This window comes from Amblyomma mixtum, chromosome 7, assembly GCF_055824585.1.
Source record: "Amblyomma mixtum isolate Tamu chromosome 7, ASM5582458v1, whole genome shotgun sequence".
NCBI lineage: Eukaryota > Metazoa > Arthropoda > Arachnida > Ixodida > Ixodidae > Amblyomma > Amblyomma mixtum.
In genome coordinates this window covers 104,009,118-104,031,887 of record NC_143018.1, presented here as the reverse complement: position 1 = coordinate 104,031,887, position 22,770 = coordinate 104,009,118, and the positions used below count along the sequence as shown (strand labels likewise).

At 48.8% G+C, this 22,770-nt stretch overlaps 1 protein-coding gene across 1 annotated transcript; it reads left to right on the top strand.

The window, feature by feature from the left end:
- Window positions 1-12,985: 12,985 nt before the first annotated feature.
- LOC149337075 (TNF receptor-associated factor 6-like) lies at window positions 12,986-22,107 on the top strand. The gene is made up of 2 exons (XM_089554819.1): window positions 12,986-13,273; window positions 20,995-22,107. The coding sequence occupies exons 1-2, from the start codon at window positions 12,986-12,988 to the stop codon at window positions 22,105-22,107; spliced, it is 1,401 nt and encodes a 466-aa protein (XP_089410945.1).
- The last annotated feature ends 663 nt before the right edge of the window (window positions 22,108-22,770 follow it).

The following is a 22,770-nucleotide window of genomic DNA, read 5'->3' as shown; positions in this document are numbered from 1 at the left end:
CCTCCCTACCGCCTGGAAACATGAAAAAATCATATTTATTCCTAAACCCCACCAACCCATCAAAGTAGAGAATATCCGACAAATTTCTCTTACACCGTCTCTCCGGAAGGCCTTCGAACACATAATTCTTGCCCGACTAACCACGTACTTGGAAGACAACACCTTTTCACGAACAGCATGGAGGGCTAATCCGCTAATAACATTTCCGCTAATCAGTCATACCTTATAGCCATTCATCGAGATATTCATACCCCCCTCGTTGTTAAACCCCTTCCTCGGAATGTTCATCCCCAGTACCACATCCCTCGCCGCACTGCTCGCGCTAAGGCCCTTCACAAGTATTACGGACAAGCCCAGAACCCAATTTTGGTAGACGCCGAGTGCACAACGCATGAAACTGTAGCAGCTGGTTACCATCCAGCCCTAGCACAGCCCCTCACACACCGCCTTCCCTCGGGCTCTACGCCTGAGAACGCAGAGGAAAGCGCCATCGCCTTAGCCCTTGTACATTCCAATGCAAACTACATCTTTAGCGACTCCAAAACGGCCCTCTTCAACTTCACGAGAGGCAGGATTCATTCCCCTGCTTGGGAGTTGTTGAACACCCTCACCAAAAACGTACCACGCAGGGTAGAGCTCCAGTGGGTGCCGGATCACTCTGGGAATCTAGGAAACGAGGCTGCCGATAAATTGGCCTGAGGTTTCATTTGCCGGGCTCAGGACGGCCTCGGTCCAGGCTTCACGAGAGAACGGGCACAGACCTTTGCAGAGCTCACGCAATTTCCCTGCTTGTAGCGTCGGACTTACTCTCCTCCACACCCCTCCCTTACCCACTCCCAACAGATCCTTTGGAGACGGCTCCAGACCCGCTCTCTCTCATCCCCTCAGCTGCTGTCTCACTACTGCGGCACCTCCCCTGCATGCTCCCTGTGCTGCGACCCTCACGCCACACTCCCCCACATCCTTCTCGGCTGCCCTGCTGATCCTCCCCTGCCGGAACAGAACGAGTTATCAAGTTGTGAGGACTGGGAGGTCGTCCTCTCGTCTCTGGACCCGCCATCGCAGCTTGCTGCGGTGCTTCGGGGTGCCGACGTCATGAACAAACACCACATGAACGTTCAGACGTAAAGTGGGACCGCGTGGCGGTCCAGGGACCCAAGGGGAATCTATACACAGTTGCCTTAATAAAGTTTTTCTCTCTCTCCATCTCTGTCCCCAATGATAATCACTGAAGGCGGCGTTGGACCAAACACTGGTCTCGTTAATAACTCACGCTTTGGAGCGAACGGAAGAGTAGGCCGTCAACATTTGGGGAGTGGACGAGAGAAGCGTTACTTTTAAACAAAGATTAACAAAGGAAAACTTTGCAGTAATATATATATATATATATATATATATATATATATATATATATATATATATATATATATATATGAGAAGCCAACAGCCACAGAAACCAAGAGAACGCAGGCGATTTTTTAATTTATTCATTTATTTGGTGGTGTTCATCAATTTAGAATATTGCTGAATATGTTAACGCTTAAAACTAATTGATTAGAAAAGCTCAAGAAAAAACAACCACATGCCGCCGGTGGGAACCGAACCCACGACCTCCGAATTATTCGTCCGGTGCTCTACCAACTGAGTTACGCCGGTTGCTCAGTTGGTAGAGCACCGGACGCGTAATTCGGAGGTCGTGGGTTCGGTTCCCACCGGCGGCATGTGATTGTTTTTGTGGTTGTACCTTCACTTTCAAGAAGCTTGCAGGCAAACCAACCTGTCTAGTCCGCATAACTCGTCGAAATAACCAAAATTTGTTCGACCACGGCACCGAGTTAACGTCGTTTCCAAAATGCTAAGAAGAGGTGTGGGAATAGCAGTTTAGTCACAACTGGCGTAGCGAGAAAGTAAGGAAGGAAAGGAAAGGCGGAAAACCGCTACGTGATGGTAGGCAACGAGTTTGGAGTGAAAAGAGAAAGCGGCACCGCAACTTGCCAAGGCTCCGGCTGCTCGCTCGTCGCAGACTTAGGAGCGTAACATAGATAGATAGATAGAACTTTTATTCATGTCAATTGCCAGACAACATAAATCAGGCCTACCAAAGCCTCAAAGGGCTTGAGTGGCAGCGCCTGGCAGACAGCGAACATTGGCAAAACAAAGGAAAATAGAGACGTTGCAATGAACTTTGCAAAAAAAGAAAAAGGTCACCAAACAGAGTGAAACAAATATATAACTATTACAACATCAGAGATTACAGTAATTTGAAATTAATACAGTAAATAGATGAAATAACTACGGGGCAGGAAGCAACGCGGAGACATACCGCATCTAACCGTAGCCCTAAGACGCTTGCGAACGACCCATGGAGGGGCTGTGTAATTCTATGCCGCGTTGACTAGGTGCGAAGGGGAGATCCTGGTTGATGCTAGCAAAAAGTGTGCGCCATTAAATGCTCCTGAATTCGCCGTGCAAGCGAATGCGCATTTTCGTAATGCCAATGGGAACGTCGAAAGCTTGTTTATTTCCTGGCTGAAATGAACAACACCGCATCAGTTGGCTTCACCCGCAAGGGCTAAGCCAAGAGTAAATAAATAAATTAATAAAAGCCAATAAATGAATAAATAAATAAACGTGCTCGAAGAATAAAGGCTAATTAAGCTAGGTATCTTATTGTGCTCGCAACAAATAGGTTAGGGCAAATTAACTAGAGATGTAAGAAACAGAGAGGCACAACCAAGAAACTATGCAAACGGAAAACAGAACAGCAAAGACAAGGAGAAATTTGTTCGTCATGTTGAATCACCACGTGCAAAAAAATGTGTGTAAATACTCTTGTACCGTCGCTACTGTTCCCGTTGCTTGCACCCGCCAGACTGACGCACCTTATCCGTCGGAAACGTCACTAATGGCACTGGGTCGAACTGATCAATGCGCTAAGCGGCTAGCTTGGCTCAAATAATTTTTTGTTCTGCGAATAAAAAACCGTGCAGCAAGTTACTGCATAGATAGCGCTTAACCAGCAAATTTCATCACAGCTACCGTTAACACGTAAGTTTACATATGTGAGGTAATATATCGTCGTCAGTCTCCGCGCACAGTACATTGCGCGTTTGTGGTTACAAGTATTGTTTGAAGACACATCACTCGTGCCGTCTAAGCGTCATCGGAAGCAAAAAAGAACTCGCTGCACCCCCCCCCCCCCCCCCTATGATTTTCACTAACTTTGAAGCGATTATGTTCATCAATCTGCGACAGAAGTTTTGATTATTTGAAACTTCTAAGGCGCAGTAATGCAGATATTGAAGGTAATGGTCCATTGTTAAGATGTGTAGCAATATATTTCTTTTAAACTTTGTCTATCGCTCACGTGGAGGATTTAAGACGGCCATAAGAAACCAATGGGGAGCGCTTTTGTCAATAGCACAAAGTCTGACACGCAAAAAATACGAGCCTTTTCAAAGGACATCCGCGGATATACTCATTATTATAGTGAAATCTTGCAATACATTTAAAAAATTGTGTTCATAAACCCTTTCTTGTTCAAAAATGCTTTTTTTGAGAATTGTTTGGTATGAGAGGCGCTCCCAGCGGCGTCACAAGTTGGTGTATGCGGGAAAAATCACATATATGCACCGAAATGCCAAAGGGTTCCAAAGTCGCTTGCACTATCTCACGAGATTATGCGTAAAAACGCATTTCACTTTGCTCTATTGTATTAACGCCAGGGGCCCCTAGCAGTCTATGGAGAAAACTATAAAGAAAAGCCTGTCGGGCGAAAAGGCTGCCACATTTTGTGTGCACAGCCATTAATAATATTCGGGAAGTGTCAGACGCCCAGTGAAGCGCCGCAGAACCAGACCGGAAAGAGAGCAAGGGTTAGTGAATGCACCGATGCACTCCTGCAGAGGCTAACGTGGTCTGCTAGGATGTCATGCTTCGTAGGAATGATCACTGCCACTGATCGCTACCGTGCAGCGGAACGACGAGCTGTCGGGCCCAATTGATCGGTATGTCGACCCATGCAGTGCGGAATTATTCCATCACCAAACACATCGTGGGTAAATAGCGAACAAAATTCGAGGATGATGTTACAGTTTTTAGAAATAAAGAGTGATTACTACGTTCGCACCCGTCTATCAGATTACGAGGCGAGCACGCAATCCACAGACAATAAAAATCGTGCTGACTTTTTCTAACAAAGGTGTAGCGATAGTTGTAAAGAGTAAAGAACTGGATTCTTAGGGAAGGTGAGCGGAGAAAGATGGCCGAAATTCTGCTGACCGGACAACATAAGGTACCTTCCTGGGATAAGGCAGCTGCAGCTGGCACAGGAAAGGGCTGACTGTGGGGTATGCAGAAGGTTTCGAGCTGAAGTGTGTATCGATAGTTTGTAGATGATGATCTTCGCGCGCCTCTATTAGACGGCTTTAAAATCATCTTGATGGCGCCGTTCCAAAGCTGTCCTCAATGCCGCACCTTCTTGGCATGGTCAGCTGGCCCTCAGCATTTTTGGTTAGGTTTGGTTTGGTTTGGAGCATCTTTAGCTAGTCTCAAAAAATTCAGGGTGGGGGGGGGGGGGGCGCTTTGTTGGCCTAAAGTGCTGTGTCGCTGCGGTGTCGCTGCTTGTGTCACTGATGTGGGGTTAAGATGTTAAGCTGTTAGTTAAGTACAAAATTCCTTGCGAATCTTAAATGCTGGAGACACTGGAGGCCGTTTGGGAGGCATCCGTCTGATTCGACGCCTTTCTGCAAACACTCTCCAGCGTCCTAGACAAGGAGGACTAGATGTGCGTTGGTAGGAAGTAGCGTAGCCATTAGCACGCTCGGGTGCGGAACGGAAGGGTGGTGGTTCGAATCCCATCGTGTACAAAGATTTTTTTCTAATCTAATTAGAAAAGCGTCACACCTTTGCTGACAACCATCTGTCGACAACGATGAGGCATTAAAGGTTTTCGCCCTAAAAGCAGCTGTCGATTGCATATTTTCGTCGGGTATTATCGGGACATCCTTTCATGTAATCTGGTTTCCAGGGGAGAGAATACCCTGGACAGTTTGCAGAGGAGTTGCAGTTTGATTACCAATGCAATATCATTAACCTACCTTGGTTCATTCATCTACTGTCCTCTCTTTCTATCTCTTAATGTAACATATAACATATTAATTCTTATGACTCGCTGCGCAGCCTTTTAAGTTGCTTTTTCGCTAGCCTCAAATTTCCGCCGATCAGCTATTACTCGGAAGTTGCGACTGTTATATAGATTTTATCGAGGCACACTCGCAAACTGTTGTTCATTACCTCAAAGATCACAGCAAAAAAAATGGCAGCGCAAAGAAAAGGAGGGCGGCATTGAAGGAACCTAGACCACAAGCGAAGCGCTCAGCTCAGAGAACCTGCCCAGTGCACTTCAAGCAATTTTCATTCTTCTAATTACCTCCCTCTCAAGGTCTTCATCTGCAGTTGCTGCATCGCCATAGAACGTATATGCTAACGCTTACTATTTACTATGCTCCCCTGCTCGCCTCGTATTAGCTTACGAGACTTTGAAGGCATTATTTCAGTCTCGGTTTAATATTTTTGAAGCCCACCGTTCTGCTTTTCTTGTCATCGCTGTCAACCATGGAGTGCAATTCGTGCATGAGTTATTTAAATGGAATGCCAACTACAAGTGAAAGATTTGCATAACATTTCATATTAGCTTTCATCCACCACCCCTCTGAACCATGTATTTCTCAATACACCCTGCATACACACCGTTATATTGCCACGTATCATTGTAGTGTCCGTTCGTTCGCTCTCAAGGCAGCAGGAAAGGGGTGTTATCATTTTTGTTCATGACGCGAGGAGCGACCGGACTAATCTCGATTGGTCACAGCCATGAAGAGCTGCATCTGCGCGTTTCCAGATTACTCTAGATGATCTCTACCTGTTATCCCGAAGAGTCTTTGCCGGCTTTAAATTGAACAATGCCGCGAGCCGCGGGCATTCGTAGTTCGACGACTGACGAGCATGTTTGTTGCTTACGCCGCCGCCGAGTGATTCAGTGCTTCTGCGGGCGCAAGTCAGCCCAAATAAACAGCTTCGTTTCCAAGTCTTGTTGGTGTATTCCCGACCGCTGGACTGCCGTCACTAGAACGTGACATCTGGTGGAGGTGCTTGCTACACTTTCATGTTCCGGACACACCCTACAAGTCGTGACGCCAGCCCTCTGAGTCATCTACCACAGGAACTGAGTCCAGTTCACCGCGCAAGCCGACACCTGCAAGGGGACGCACCTGAGTTCGGGATACTTATAGACCCTACCCGGAAGGGAAAGCCAGTAGCAACGTCTACCATGAGCTTGCCCCAGACGATGACTCCAATCACTCTTCAGCAGCCCCGGGTGCCACCAACCTTCGATGCTTGGACTGGCGCCGACCCCGAAGAATGGCTGGAGCAGTTCGAACGGCTGGCTGTCTTTAATAACTGAGACGATGCCATGAAATTTAGGTACGTCTTCTTCGCCCTGGAGGGACCAGCAAGAGTGTGGTTTGAGAATGAGGAAGTGTGCCTTGCGAACTGGGAAACCTTCAAGGAGCGGCTTCTCAAGACTTTTGCAAACGTCGTGAGAAAGGAGAGAGCCCAGTAGCTGCTACAGTATAGCATTCAACACCCAAACGAGACCATTGCACTGTACACTGAGGAAATGAAACGTCTCTTCTGGCGTGCGGACGCGAGCGTGAAGGAAGAAGAGAAAGTGTGGTTGCTTATGCGAGGAGTTAAAGAACAATTCTTTGCCGGCCTCGTCCGCAACCCACCAAAAACCGTCGCGGAATTCGTAGAAGAGGCATCCACGATGGAAAAAACTCTTGATGCCCGAGCCCGCCAGTATGACCGCCAGCAGCGCGTTTTCTCAGCAAGCTGCCTGGACACCGCTAACAACAATCACCTGCGGGAGGTAATACGTCAAGCTGTGCGAGAGGAGCTCCGACGATTGCTGCCAACGGGAACGCAGCCGCAGCTTACATCACTCAATGACGTAATCCGGGACGAAGTTCGACAGGCCTTGGGCGTGGCGTCGACCTCCACGCAGCCTCTGGAGCCCCCAGCCATGACTTACACCGCAGCAGTGCGCCGTCCTGCACTTCGACGACGAGACCCAAGCCCCTATCGCCCTCAGCCAGCTGCGCTGGACCGCCGCCCTTTCGCATTAAACCCGCCTGTCCAAGGAGCGTCGCACACAGCGGAGGAAATGCGACGACTGGAGAACTCCCGACCAGCGCCGCCCACTATGCTTCGACTGCGGCGAAGCCGGTCACATTCTTCGGTACCGCCCATACAGGAGAATGGGCATCCGAGGGTTCTCTTACGAAGCCCCACGACCCCGACCCGCCCAGCGACCAGCCGAAATCGAGGAGTTTTTGCGTCGGGAAAAATACTCATCTCCCAGCCGCCTATCACGCTCCCCGTCGCCATCGTCACCGCGCTATGTATCTCCTAGCCGAGGCTACGCAGTGCGTGGACGCTCCCCCAGCCCCCGAAGGTTAAACTGAATAAAGCAGCCTCTTGAGGTGAGGTTGCTGCTGAGCGCAGGGACAAATATCCTCCATCGACGAAAACGCAAGACCATGCCTCACCTACGATGACAACACCGACGACGACGACGACGACGCGGCCAGAGTTGAAGCTTTTACCACCGCCCAGAGAAGTAACGTCGGAGTACGTCCAACGCAGCCTCACTACTCGACGAAGCCGACATCGCACACCGAAGACAACGTGTAATACGAAAACGCGAACAAGTGCCCTTGAAGTAACGGTCAACGGCCACGCGGTTACTGCCTTGGTCGGCACAGGAGTCGACTGCTCCGTCATGAGCTGGCCACTCGCTGTCCGACTCAGGAAAGTGACAACTTGGGATGGCCCGCTGATTCGCACCGCAGGTGGTAACCTTATTACGCCGTCAGGACGCTGAACCGCGAGAGTTACAGTAAATGGGCGAACCTATGCTACAACCTTCCTGGTCCTACAGAAATGCTCGCGAGATTTGATTGTGGGAATGGACATCCAGAATGAACATCGGGCGATCATCGACCTTTGATCTAAGTCGATCAAGCTTTCCACAGACAAAGCCATATCTGCAGCGACGACAGCGACTCATCACGTTGCCTTAAACGTCCTCGGCGAAACATTGAGCGTGCCGCCCCGATCAAGTGTCGTCGCCTGCATAGGTACTGGAGACATCGGAACTGCCGAAGGCGTCGTCGAGGGGAACACCCAGTTACTACTGGATCGAGGACTGGGTGTCGCGAAGGGAACCGCCCAAATCCGGAATGGCCAAGCCTAACTGCTTCTAACGAACCTCACCGAAGAATACCGGCACCTAAACAAAGGTACGACGATTGCTCTTCTCGACGAGCTGGCAGACATAAGAGACATATTTTCCCTACCCGACCAACCCGTAGAACCATCTGACGAAGTGCATCAACCCACGTTTGATATCAACCCAGCATTAACCCGGAGCAGACAAGACCAAATAGGCAGTCTTCTTGAAAGGTACAGCGACTGCTTCTCATCAGCATCGAATGTGCGACGAACAGGGCTTGCCAAGAACCGCATTGTCACAAACGAACACGCCCGACCACTGCGACAGAGCCCCTACAGCGTACCGCCGTTAGAACGCCAAGCTATCCGCAAGCAAGTTGAGGAAATGCTTCGTGACGACGTCATCCAGCCATCGAGGAGCCCTTGGGCAGCACCAGTCGTCCTAGTGAAAAAGAAAAACGGCACCCTTCGCTTTTGCGTGGATTACCGCCACCTGTACAGCATTACAAAGAAGGATGTCTACACCCTCCCCAGCATCGACGACACATTGGATCGGCTATGCAACGCTAGATACTTCTCATCGATGGACCTGAAGAGCGGATACTGGCAAAGTGAAGTCGACGAAAGAGATCGCGAGAAGACTGCGTTCATCACGCCAGACGGACTCTTCGAGTTCAAGGTGATGCCATTCGGCCTCTGCTCTGCCCCAGCGACGTTCCAGCGAGTGATAGATACGGTGCTCGCAGGCTTGAAGTGGCAAATTTGTCTAGTCTACTTAGATGGCGTTGTTGTCTTCTCCTCAAGCTTTGAAGACCATCTAAGAAGGCTTCGGATAGTACTGTAAACAATCAAGTCTTCAGGACTAACACTGAAACCAGAGAAGTGCCACTTCACCTACGAGGAGCTGTTGTTCCTTGGTCAAATCGTAAGCAAGGATGGAGTTCGCCCAGACCCTGAGAAGACGGCGGTGCTCGCAGAGTTTCCACAGCGTAATGACAAGAAAGCTATACGCAGATTCCTTGGATTGTGCGCTTATTACCGGTGATTCGTCAAGAACTTTTCGCGCATCGCCGAACCTTTAACCCAACTTACCAAGGCTGACGTGCCTTTCAAATGGGAAACGCCGCAAGTGGAAGCTTTGAGCGAGCTGAAGCACGGCTTACAGTTCCCTCCTGTGCTCGGGCACATTGATGAAAACGCCGGAACCGAAGTTCATACCGATGCAAGCCGTGTGGGCTGAGGAGCGGTCCTCGTTCAGAAAGGAGAAAGCAGACAGCAGAGAGGAGAAAGTTATCGCGTACGCTAGCCGTTCACTGTCGAGAGCCGAAGCCAACTATTCGACGACAGAAAAAGAATGTCTCGCCATTATTTGGGCCACATCCAAATTTCGCCCCTACCTATAGGGACGACCATTCAAGGTTGTGAGCGATCACCATGCTCTGTGGTGGCTGGCCAATTTCAATGTTCCCTTCGGCCGCCTTGCTCGTTGGAACCTGCGTCTTCAAGAATTCGACATAACTGTAGTCTACAAATCTGGCCGCAAGCATTCCGATGCAGACTGCCTATCGCGAGCCCCCGTAGACGCAGCACCGGAAGAGGAAGACGACGACGCTTTCTTTGGACCGGCAAGCGCCAGCAGTTTCGCGCAGCAGCAGCGCTCGGATCCTGAGTTGCAAAGGCTAGTTGATTATTTGAAAGGCAAGACCGCATCGCTTTCCCAAGGGTTCAAGCGCCAACTGTCATCCTTCGTCTTTCAGAATAATGTCCTCCTGACGAAGAACTTTGCGCCCAACAGCACAGTGCATCTTCTTGTGGTGCCCAAAAATCTCAGGCATGTCATGATGAGCCGACAGCAGGCCATCTCGGCATTGCTCGCACGTTGCCCCGCATCCAAGAGAAGTCCTATTGGCCGCGGCTAGCTGCTGACGTTTCCCAATACGTGAAAACATGCCGTGAGTGTCAGCGACACAAAACGCCTCTGATTAGACCAGCCGGACTCCTGAACCCCATACCACCTCCAACTGAGCCCTTCCAGCAAATAGGGATGGACCTCCTCGGCCCCTTTCCGACTTCATCATCAGGTAACAAGTGGATCATTGTGGTCACCGACTACATGACCCGCTACGCCGAAGCAAAAGCATTGCCTAGTGGTACCGCAACAGAAGTCGCAAAATTTTTCGTCGAACGAATTCTCCTGCGACACGGCGGCCCCGAAGTGCTCATCACAGACAGAGGAACGGCGTTCACAGCGGAGCTGACACAAGCCATCTTACACTACAGTCAGTGAAGCCATCCGAGGACAACTGCCTATCATCCGGAAACCAACGGACTCACAGAGCATCTGAGCAAAACTATCGCAGACATGCTCTCCATGTACATCGACGCCGAACACAAGACATGGGACACCACTCTACCCTACGTGATCTTCGCCTATAACACTGCCGGCCAGGAGACAACCAGGTCTACCCCATTCGAGCTTGTATACGACAGGAAGCCCACGACAACACTCGACGCAATGCTCCCGCACGTTTCAGACGAAGACAAGCTCGACGTCGCCGCCTACCTCCATCACGCCGAGGAAGCCCGAAGACTTCCGCGGCTTCGCATTCAAGACCAGCAGCACACCGACGCCCGATGCTACAATCTTCGTCGACGAGACACGCATTACAAGCCAGGTGACCGCGTTTGGATATGGACACCAATTCGCCGCCGTGGATTGAGTGAAAAGTTGCTGCGATGCTACTTTGGCCCGTATAGGGTTCTCCGCCGTATTGGCGACCTAGACTATGAAGTCATCCCCGACGGCAGGACAGCATCTCAGCGACGACGCACACGCCCGGAAGTCGTACACGTAGTACGCCTTAAGCCCTTTTATGAACGATAAAGGACTCGAAGATTACATTCTCCGTGATTATTTTCTTTTTAAAGCACCGAGGCGATGCTTCTGTGAGAGGGGGGTAATGCCACGTATCATTGTAGTGTCCGTTCGTTCGAGTTCAAGGCAGCAGGAAAGGGGTGTTATTTTTGTTCGTGACGCGAGAAGGGACCGGGCTAATCTCGATTGATCACAGCCATGAAGAGCTGCATCTACGTGTTTCCAGATATCTCTAGATGATCTCGACCTGTTGTCTCGAAGTTTCCTTGCCGGCTTTAAATTGAACGATGCGGCGAGCAGCGCGCATTCGTAGTTCGACGACGGACGAGCATGTTTGTTGCTTACGTCGCCGCCGAGTGATTCAGTGCTTTTGCGGGCGCAAGTAAGCCCAAATAAAGAGCTTCGTTTCTAAGTCTTGTTGGTGTATTCGTGACCGCTGGACTGCCGTCATTACAATCTGACAATATATAAACTTGAAACCCAAAGCAGCAGATTACACCACACCAGAGGGCAGTCTAAAAACATCGACCACAAGTGGGATTCTTCAACTGCTGTTTCCATGTTCCTCTCGCAAGAAAAAACGGTTCCGGTGTCTGAGGGCAATTCTGCGCGCTCACCTGTTGCAATGACGTATCTAGTGAGCAGACGTTTCTTTCTTCCGCAAAGCATCAGATATACCAGGTGTCCCAGCTAAATGTAACCAAGCTTTTAAAAAACACGGGGTGTCCTCGCCGTCTGAAACCAAATGAGGGTTGTTTAGAGTCGCGTGACCTAGTCTTCAGTATTTTTTTCGTTCTTCAAGGTTGACTAATTAGTTAAGCTTAATTAACTAACTTTTTATTATTGACCTGAGGAACAAAGTGTCAATGGAAAAGTTGTAGATCGCTTTGAGAAGCAGCTTACTGAGACATTTGCAGCAAAGTGATGTTTACGTAAAGTAGTTTTTTCACCGGATTTTAACCATAACCCGCACAATAACAAAAAGCTTCCACATGACAACTGTCCATAACTACAGCGCAAACGACAGGACAGAGATGAAGAAGGGACACCACACAGCGCTGTGTGGTGTCCCTTCTTCATCTCTGTCCTGTCGTTTGCGCTGTAGTTATGGATCATCGAAAACACCAACTCGCCCAACAAATGCTTATGACAACTGTGCCACTTCAACGTCCCACGACGCGCCTTAAAGAATAAAATCCATATTTTCTGAAGTCCTCTCCTCGATAGGACTTTGTGTGCACATTGGGGCAGAGAAGTGAGCGAGCAGCTGGTCACGTGACAACTTTCTTTTAAGGCCAATAAATGAAGCTACGTAAATCGTAACTTTACGGAAACAGCACTACTAGCGGTTTTTCGAGGTGATCTAAAACTTCGGCATTGACACTTTCTTCCTGAAGTTAATAATTAAAAGTTAGCTAATTAAACTTAACTAAATAAATAACTTTGAAGAGCGAAAAAAATACTCAAGAATAGGCCACGCGTTTATGAGCAACCCTGAGTTGGTTTCACTGGAATAGGACACTTCGCCTTTTTTAAAAATTCGGTTACATTTAGCTGGGGCACCCGGTATATGCCGAGGATGATGCGCCTTCAAATACGGCTGCTGCGCCCACAATAAAGTTGATGCCAATCACAGATATCAAACGTCAGAGATACGGCAAGTGATATCTTCAGCGAGAGGGTGAGGCAGCAGCCTCGATTATCGCTATGAAAACCAACCAAAGAAGGAAAAAAATATACAAGCTTCTTTCGAAGGGGGCGGAAAGCGGCAGTTGTTCAGGCCGCCTCTGCAGCGAGCGTGTGTGAGGATCGATGCCTTCTGGAAATTCACAGTACACTCTGGTCGGGTTCTCCCAGGAACTCGACTGGAGGCCCCTCAGGTTCGTCGAGCCCATTGAACCCAGTAGATTATGCTCCGCCTGCGGACTGGTTCGCAAGAGGACGGCATTGCTGCCCTGCAAGGACGTCCTGTGCGAGGTTTGCTACGAACAGAGCGTGAAAGAAGGCCTGCACGTCTGCCCACTGGACGGTTACGAGTGCCACGACGAGGACCACGTTAACTGGAATGACGTTCCTGGCGAGGAGCTGCTGAAGAGAGAGGTGAGATGCAGTAAAAATTTTTGAAAATTGGTAGCAGTTTTTGCTGCGACTGTTTCCCTTTTTTCTTCTATGCACAGAAAAATGATTAACTGCACAAGCGGAGAACAGAAAGGTGCTGGTAAAACGGCGCATTTGCTTAGTGTTTAAACGCTCTCCCGATAGAATGACTTCATATTTGGTTTGGTTTGGTTTATAGGGGTTTAACGTCCCAAAGAGACTCAGGCTATGAAGGACGCCGTAGTGAAGGGCTCCGGAAATTTCGTCCACCTGGCGTTCTTTAACGTGCACTGACATCGCACAGTACACGGGCCTCTAGAATTTCGCCTCCATCAAAATTCGACCATCGCGGCCGGGATCGAATCCGCGTCTTTCGGGCCAGCAGCCGAGTGGCGTTACCACTGAGCCACCTCGGCGGGTAAATTTGTTTAATGTAATCATCGCACTGCGTATACACAGCGGAAGCACTGGAAACCAAAAGCTGTTAGTAAGCTGACAGTACTGTCATGTAACTAGGTACAGTCTAGCGTGATTTCAATATTATTACGCGAGCGGTGACCGAGAACACGAACAGCGCCGTAGCCCAGAATCCTCTGTGGTGGCGAGGGAGGCATTAGGTGAGCTTCCCTTACTCTTTGTTGTTCCTTAAACAGGCGCTACTCCCTTCTGGGCAGGTAGGTTTTAATTTTTTTTTACTTCACCGAACAAGCAGCAGTGGTACTGCGCGCGAGGTATTATTCGGTATTATCTGGTAATGGTCGCTAGGAAGCTGCATCTGGCGTGTAACCTGACTGCTGCTAAGCCAAGAACTATGGGCCACCCTAAGCAATATTCGGAAGAACATGACGTTAAGTCCGCGATGCGTTCGTTTTTTGCGGCCTCCCTCCACTATTATTTTTGCTTTTCTATTCTTTTCGGAAGGCCCCAAACAAAGGAAAAAAGCAAGGACGCGGCAAGTAAAAAGGCCATTCTGGACAAAATTCTCAGTACCTCTATTATTTTTCCTAGCTTTGACGTTATCATTTCCGCTATGGCGAAATATTATAGCCAGGCATGCTCTAAACGTTTGAAAAATAAATGTTTGATGTGCGGTCGTCGAGAATTGTGAGCGAATCATGCTTCTGATCATCCCCCGGCGCATCATGATTTGCGCTAGTCTCTGACGACAGCATGATCCACCTTAGTTTTTGTAGTAGCTTCTGAATTTAACAGTACAACTACTTTGAATTTTAAAGTTTACGGTTCGAATAGTAGCGGAAAAACCACACGGGGACAAAAAGTGAATATCGATACCAAAATCATTGGTCGTAATTTAGGAAACGTTACATGTACCTTCTTCAGACGACTCCTCTTTTCGCACTAGTCTCGTTCACCCGCCTTTTCGGCCAGTGTCCAGAGGAAGCTCTTTCTCCCCCCTTTGCAAGTCCCCATGGTTTGGTGGCCACGTCCCCCACCCACACACTGGCCCTGTGGCCGGATCTTCTCCGCCACCGCTCGCGGGCTTGAACTGTAGAGACGAAGCGCTGTTTGTTGTCGCCACCTGGCTCCCATCTGTGTCGCTGCCAATAAAGGGCGCCGTGCTTTCGGTGTCCTACTGTCCGCCGTCTTTTAGGCGCCGCCGTTCGGGTGCCTTCAAGATGGCCATGGTTTCTGCTGCCGTCTGTGCCTGATTTGTTCCACCTTCCAACGGGATGGCGTTTCTTCCCAGAGAACTGCTGTTTCTACTTCATGATTCTTTCCTGCTGTTTCTACTTTGTTTCTTTGCAACCTCCCCCCAAAAATGAGTACTCATTTACGTTCTTTTGTCTCTTTCTTCTACAACGACCTCAGGTTTGCACGGCACAGCAGCTTGAATCTTAGGCCATGAATTTAGGCACTTTTCTAGCCATTGTGCGCCACGCCACCAAACCTTGCTGTTGCGGAGGCTCTCTGCTTTCATACCTCTCTTTAGGCAGTCTGCTGGGTTATGGGTTACAGGGCAGTGCAGCGATCTCTCCGGGTTGCGTGCGTTCTGTATTTCTGTTACTCTGTTTTGAACGACGGTTTCCAGTTATTTGTTGTTTCGAATCCAGTGGAGCGAGATCATGGAGTCCATCCAAAGGAAAACACTCATTTGGTGATCAATTAGGCCTTACGGGTAGGTCGTCATGCATGTTCTAATTACCGCAGCCATTAGCTCCAATCGAGGCAACGAAAAGGCTTTTAGAAGCGCCACGCGTTACTTGGCAAGGGTTAGATTAGCGCTCACCGTTCCGTTGCCTTCTCCGATCCGGAAGTAGGCCAGCACCCATAGGCAGTCGGACATGCGTCTTAGAAATGTGGAGCTGCCAAGAAAGTTGGTCGTTGGGCGCGATGCAGCACGGGAAGCAACGCTGTCTCAGACTGGCGAGGTCCGAAGACCAACTTCTCCATTCCGCTTTCAGGTCGCTCGGCAACTGTTCATCCCACTGGATACCTCTCTCCCATATTCATTGAAAAAAAAATATTTTTGCTCTGACGACAAATGGAGAAACAATGCCCAAAGGGTCGAGCACCCTCGCCGACGCTTCCAATACCCCTTGCTTCGTTTTCTTCGCTGTGCTCACACTGGTCAGCACGCTGGCCAGCGCTATTCCCATGCGGTTTGGTTTCGTTTATGGGGTTTAACGTCCCAAAGGGACTAAGGCTATGAAAGACGCCGTAATTTCCGGAGCCCTCCACTACGGCGTCTCTCATAGCCTTAGTCGCTTTGGGACGTTAAACCCCATAAACCAAACCAAACCGCATGGGAATAGCGCTGGCCAGCGTGCTGACCAGCAGTCATTCGTGGGAGTCCTGTGAAGACTGAGCACCTTTTGTCTCGTCTGAGGTGCCGCATTCTTTGTTGCGCAGGGCTTTTCGTGCTGTGGGCGAGTTTGATTTCCATTTTCGTTGGCGCATTCCGGCATTTTTCAGTATACTTGCTGCATCCATCGCTATCTTTAAGGTTTCGTGGTCTGGTTTCGCCCCTGTAACCAGGTCGTCTACGTAGGAGTCCTTCAGCATGCTCGCTTTATCTCGGAGGGCCTTTATGGTATTGAAATGGTGAAGTGCGGCTGTGAGAACGTGGGGGTTGCCGTAGTGCGAAATGGCACCGTGCACATTCTCCATTTCTCGACGTTGGGCAAACATTCCTGGTGTGCTTCTGTACGACAGAAATCTCAGCGCTTCTGTCCTCAGGTCGGACGCTGATTTGTACAAATGCCATCTCTATATCGGCAACGAGTACTACTTTGTGCAGGCGAAATCGCAGTACAATGCGCACCAAGTCACTGATCAGCTTCGGTCCCTTTTTCCACGTGGTCATTCAGTGACTTGCCGGGTGCGTGCGATGAGACGTCAAACACCACGAGCAATTTGGTAGTTGTCGACTCGCTTCTGAAAACTGGTTGGTGCGGCACTGCGGCATGCGGGTGGCCTCCGCTTCCTTGCGAACTCTTCCTGCATGTAGTACAGCTTCTATGTAATTCATAATAGCCTAGTCGTACTTTTCCAAAACTTCTTTGTTACGCCCTAGTCGCTCCGTCAAACTGTTCAGGCGTTCCACTGCCATGTTTGTGTTGTCACTAAGTTCTCGAGATGAGTCTTTTCATGGAAGTGCAACTTAATAGCGCTGACCCTTCTTTTCTAATTGTTTTGTCCATTGGCCGAGCGTTCGGCGTCCCTGGGGAATTTTTTATGCCAACGTCGTTCAGATCCCAGCAGTTCTGCAGAGTCCAGTGGACTTTTTCAGCGGTCTCCAAACCAATACGTAATATGGAAACATTGTTTGCTAGTGTGAGGTTGGAGGGCACACTGAATGGCTCCTGGATGGTCCAATCAAGCTTGCTGTTAACAACAGCTCCCAATCCTTCTTTCTCGTCGCTTCGTTGCACTTCACCAGTTTGAAATTTCCAGATGTGACCGTCACCAAGAAGGAAACCAATTCCTGGGACAGACGACATGCCGAGATAAATCAATTTTTCTCCAATTAATGCACCTCTAGTTTCCAACTTTTTCACAAGACTGTGATCTGCGGGCACGTTCCGGACGTCCTTGCATGTAAAGGGCACCTCAATAGCCTCTGTTATGGCTCCTTGGCCGCTATACTAACTCAGATGGCGCATTTCGATGAGCCGGCATCTTTGCAACTGAGCGGCAGCCTTCCCAATCGTGTTGACATGGAAGTCGGTTTGTCCCAAAGCCTTCAAATGAAGGGTTTCTGAGACGTCCTTTCGAATGATTCTTTTCTGGCTTCAGCCATCTATAGCACCTCGCATGTAGCCGTAGTTTGTTTCCCCCACAGCGAGGGCGCCGAAAGTCTGCAGTGCCGTCTCTTGATTTTCTTACCTGTTGGCGGCTGCATGCACGTTCGTGGCGGTGACCTGAGTTGGTGCGTTGGCTTTGTCCACAGTCCAGTTGTGATTGCACGCTTATGTGTCATGTCGTCTTTCGAAGTGTCCGCAACTTATCCTTCTCCGGCAATTTTTCGAACTGTGCCCCCACTTCTTGCACCGAAAACCTCTTTTAGCCCTGGCTAGCTTGTCTTTTCTTTGTCAGCGCCGCTGTGCAAAACTCAATGCCGTGCTTGCTCTAATCACGGAACATGCATTTCAAAGTCTTCTCGATTGCGCAGAGAGTATGCTGATTTCGGCCTTTTCCTAAGCAGTCCTTGTGATATGGCTTCCCTTCTGCCGCAAAGACTGTATCTTGTTCGCACCGCTCTCGGCCCTTGGTCTCCAGTAGCAGGAACACTAATATCTCATTTAACCTGTCATCAGGTTTGTCTGCTGTGCGCGTCTCGTCGTGACGTTGGCAGAAGAGTGTAGTCACCGCAATTGGGGATGTCAGCACGTAGTACGCCGCGCGGTTTTCGAGAACGCGAAGGAGCTTCCTATTTTTCTTTCGCTGTATTCCGGGCAAACTCAACAAGCCACCCGACGAACAAGTCGTCTGTGTCCACACGCCCCTCTAAACATAAGCCTAGTGGCTCACTCGTCGATTAAAAAAAAAAGTCGCGAACCATTCGTACCTTTGCGTTGTTTATTTAGCATACCAGAAAGTAGCTTCCAAACCACTGCGCCTCGCGACTCTTCCCAACGACAAATTGTGATCATCAGTTTTTCCCGCTCGTGCACAGGCTACTAGCACTAAGCTTACTCCACCAGCGCTAGGCGTCAGCTTTTAAAACGTGCGTTTTTGACGGCCGCGTCTGGTCAAGTTTTTGCGGCATTCGAAACGTCCTGTAATTGTTACTTTTGTTTTTCTCGTTTGGGTCGCTGCGTTATTTCCGCAGGAAACGATAAAATGGCGACAGGGAGGCTAGGAGACGGTCGTCGCTCTCCGCTTCAACAAGACGCAGTGGTTTTCGGCTGCGGAGCCGAATTTACAGCATCTCCGCGTTCGCTATAACAAAGTTGTGCAGCCATACGTGTTCGTTCTATCGGAAACGCAATGTCATTGCCCTGGCACTTGTTTTGACGATCTCACCGCCTTCGTTTGTAATAAGGAAGCGTTCGTTATATTTTTGGTGGTTTAAGTGAGCTCGACTGTTTCCGCATTTCCGGCTCCAATGTTCTACACCGCATTCGATTACAACATACATAAGGCTTTGTTATGCCCCGTGCTTTGCTTATATTCCTATTTTCAGATACGGCATATCCACTGTTTTCGGGTAAGACATAGTACCCCCACTTTTCGTTATATCCGGCGCTCTCGTTATATCGGTATTTTGGCTACGACATACTACACCCCCTCCGATATTATATTATACGTAACTGCTCCGCACATATCACGTCGCTGCTCTGCATGACATACGACACCGTCTCCTTCAGCCCACCACTGAAGGCATTCGTAATTTTTCCGACATGTTTGGAGGCAGTTGGCGAGATTCCAGACCACTTCAACGCTGTTTTTTCGTCGGCCCGAGATGTTTCCGCTGGTGCGCAAAAAATACTTCTGTAGACGCAATGAATAAGAAGGTTGCCATGTATATTATCTCTCACCAAACTCTCGGCATGTCTAAACCACATTCGTTAGAAGCCGAGAAGAGACCGATAAACTATATTCATTAACTATTAGGCGCCGCCGCAGTGGCTCAGTGCTTATATTGCACGGCTGCTGGCACAAAAGACGTGGGTTCAATCCTAGCCGCGGCGGTCGAATTTCGTTGGAGGCGAAAATCTAGAGGCCCGTGTACTCTGCAACGTCATCATCATCATCAGCCTGACTACACCCACTGCAGGGCAAAGGCCTCTCCCATGTCTCTCCAATTAACCCTGTCCTTTGTCAGTTGCCGCCACTGTATCCCCGCAAACTTCTTAATCTCATCCGCCCACCTAACTTTCTGCCGTCCCCTGCTACGTTTGCTTTCTCTTGGAATCCACTCCGTTACCCTTAAGGACCAGCGGTTATCTTGCCTTCGCATTACATGCCCTGCCCAAGCCCATTTCTTCCTCTTGATTTCAACTAAGATGTCATTAACCCGCGTTTGTTCCCTTACCCACTCCGCTCGCTTTCGATCTCTTAACGTTACACCTATCATTTTCCTTTCCATAGCTCACTGCGTTGTTCTCAACTTAAGCTGAACCCTCTTTGTTAGCCTCCACGTTTCTGCCCCATAGGTGAGTACCGGTAGGATACAGCTGTTGTATACTTTTCTCTTCAGGGATATTGGTAAGCTACCAATCATGATCTGAGAGAGCCTGCCATATGCGCTCCAACCCATTCTTATTCTTCTAGTTATTTCCCTCTCATGATCCGGATCTGCGGTCACTACCTGCCCTAAGTAGACATATTCTCTTACTACTTCCAGCACCTCGCTACCAATTGCGAACTGCTGTTCCCTTGCAAGGCTATTGAACATTACTTTGGCTTTCTGCATGTTAATTCTTAGCCCCACAGTTCTACTCTGCCTGTCTAGCTGATTGATCATGCTTTTCAGTTCTTGTCCCGAGTGGCTTAGCAAGGCAATGTCATCAGAGAATCGCAAATTACTCAGGTATTCTCCATTAACTCTTATCCCCAACTGTTCCCATTCCAGACCCCGGAATGCCTCCTGTAAGCAGGCAGTGAAGAGCATTGGCGAGATCGTGTCTCCCTGCCTGACACCTTTCCGTATTGGAATTTTATTGCTGACTTTATGGAGAACTATAGTAGCTGTGCAATCGTTATAGATATCTTCCAATATTTTCACATAGAACTCTTATACACCCTGATTCCGCAATGCCTGCATGACAGCTGAGGTTTCCACTGAGTCAAATGCTTTCTCGTCTGCAACGTCAGCGCACGTTAAAGAACCCCAGGTGGTCGAAATTTCCAGAGCCCTCCACTGCGGCGGCCGTCATAGCCTGATTCACTTTGGGACGTTACAACAGCAAAACATAAACGATTTACTATTGTGCATATAAGCCGCGCCGCCTTATTTATTCCCTTTCTTTTGCCATCGCAGCAACTAGCCTAGCCTCACGCTGTTGACCGTGTGCACAAGGAATAAATCCGAGATACACCATGCGGTGGTCTCGTTTCGAGTGTTCTCATTGCATACGCACCACAATTTATAAGATGGAAAGAAAAAGAGACGACCACTTTTTCGAGGGGAATTTGTGCGACCAAGAAATTAGTTGCACAGTCTTGAGCACTTTATCGAGAGAGGATAATGGCTGAGCACGTCAGGATGCGCTTGTTGGTGTCCCGCGAATAGTACCATGTTTTTTTTTATTTTCCAGGTCCGGTGCTGGAATGAAGAACGTGGCTGCCGTTCTGTGATGGCCGCTTCTGAGGTTTTCCGGCATTTTCAGCTCGAATGTTTACACCACTCGGTTTCCTGCCCCAAGTGTTCTGCTTGTGTTCTTTTCAGTGACGTTTGTCCCCATCTGATGTCGGGCTGTGAAACAAAAGTGACGCCTCTTGAAACCCAAGCCGCAGTTCCGTCCGAGTGCGAGGATGCCGTCCAGTTTTTCAATACTTTCCGAGCAGAACTTGAAAAGCAGGCGGCTGAAAGCACGAGGTTACTTGAGCGCCTTGTGGCTGACACTGCCATGCACGGTGACACACTAAACGGAGTCTGCCATGCAATAAACACTCTGAAGGAATCTCTAAAACAAGAACTTGCGGCTGAGACGCGGCAAAGTCACGACTTTCTGATTAAAGGCGTGCGTGACATCACTACGTCTACAGAGGAAATGAAATCATGTGTCACTACATTAAGTGATGCTGTCACTAATATTCCCGGGAGCATTACAAACACATTAGAAAGAACACTTGATAAGAATCTGGAAAAGCAGGCGAGGGGAACTGGAGACCAGTTGTTGCAGATTGCAAATTTCTTCAAAGCTGAACTTATGGAAAATTCAAAGACGGCAGTGGAGAAAATTAGGCATTTCATTGCACATCCTAAACTTCAAGTGGCTATGTCCATATTCTATGTAAAAGGTGTTCAAGAACTTAAACACAAGGCGCTTAAACATGGCTGGTCTGTATACGTAAGCCAGAAGGTCTACCTGCGCGGGTACTACATACTGCCTGGGGTCATCCTGGAAAAGGAAGGTGAATTGATCAAACTTTGCACGAGAATAGTTCTGTGCAAAGGTGACATGGACGGCATTCTTCAGTGGCCATTCCAGAACAAAATCAGCCTATGCATATTGCATCCCAAAGACGACTCTAAACGGGAATATGTGTCAATGCCAAAGTGTTCTTGTGAAGCATTTCAAAAGCCAACTCAATCTGAAAACAATCCGGTGTATTTTGTCGGCAATGCACTTGACCTTAGCGACTTAATCACTGGCGGTTTCGTTGAAAAGGACACCCTTATGGTCAGATGGGAGTTGAACCCGTGACACGCATGTGAATGAGAAGAGACCAGGGGGCTTTCTCAAAGGGTACCTGTGCTTGACAGAAATCTTTTGGAATGTCTGATATTTCGGAACCCATTATCTTGTTAAAGCGGCTCGACTGCTCTTTATCACTATTTGTCTGCATGCAGTTTCCGTTTTGACCTTCACGCATTAAAAAGAAAATATTCTGCCTTTTTTTCTGTATTTCTTTTACAACTCGATCAGTGACCTCGGTAATAAGCAGCATTGACAAACCAAATGTTGAGTTAACGCCCCTGTGTCGAAATGGGCACGCTCAAAGAACACTGCAGACAACTGTCTGAAGTAAAAGTGATAAAAAGAGCAAGCCTTCAGGGATAGTCTTGAACGTAGTCATTTGTCCAGATAACCATATCGAGATTCAGAGTAAAGTGCACACGCCAACTAACTCAACTTTTTTCAGTCTTGCAGCCACTATGGAAACAAATGACTGCACTTGTAATAAAATGCCGCATACAGGACACTCTACCATGACACTTGCAAGGCTAAAAGATGGTTTGAGCCGTCACACCAAAATATCACTTATGGTACCCGCAACGCTCCGGTGTGATCGCCTTGCATCGAGACCATGTCATCTTCGCAGTTTCTTTTCCTAAAGGCAACGAAACAATTTTGCTTTCATGCAGG

What these genes read in the sequence shown, in the direction of transcription:
- LOC149337075 (XM_089554819.1), top strand. Translation starts at nt 12,986, where the DNA reads ATGCCTTCTGGAAATTCACAGTACACTCTGGTCGGGTTCTCCCAGGAA. An exon ending in AGGAGCTGCTGAAGAGAGAG is followed by an intron (nt 13,274 to 20,994) that starts GTGAGATGCAGT and finishes TTTATTTTCCAG; the next exon opens with GTCCGGTGCTGGAATGAAGA.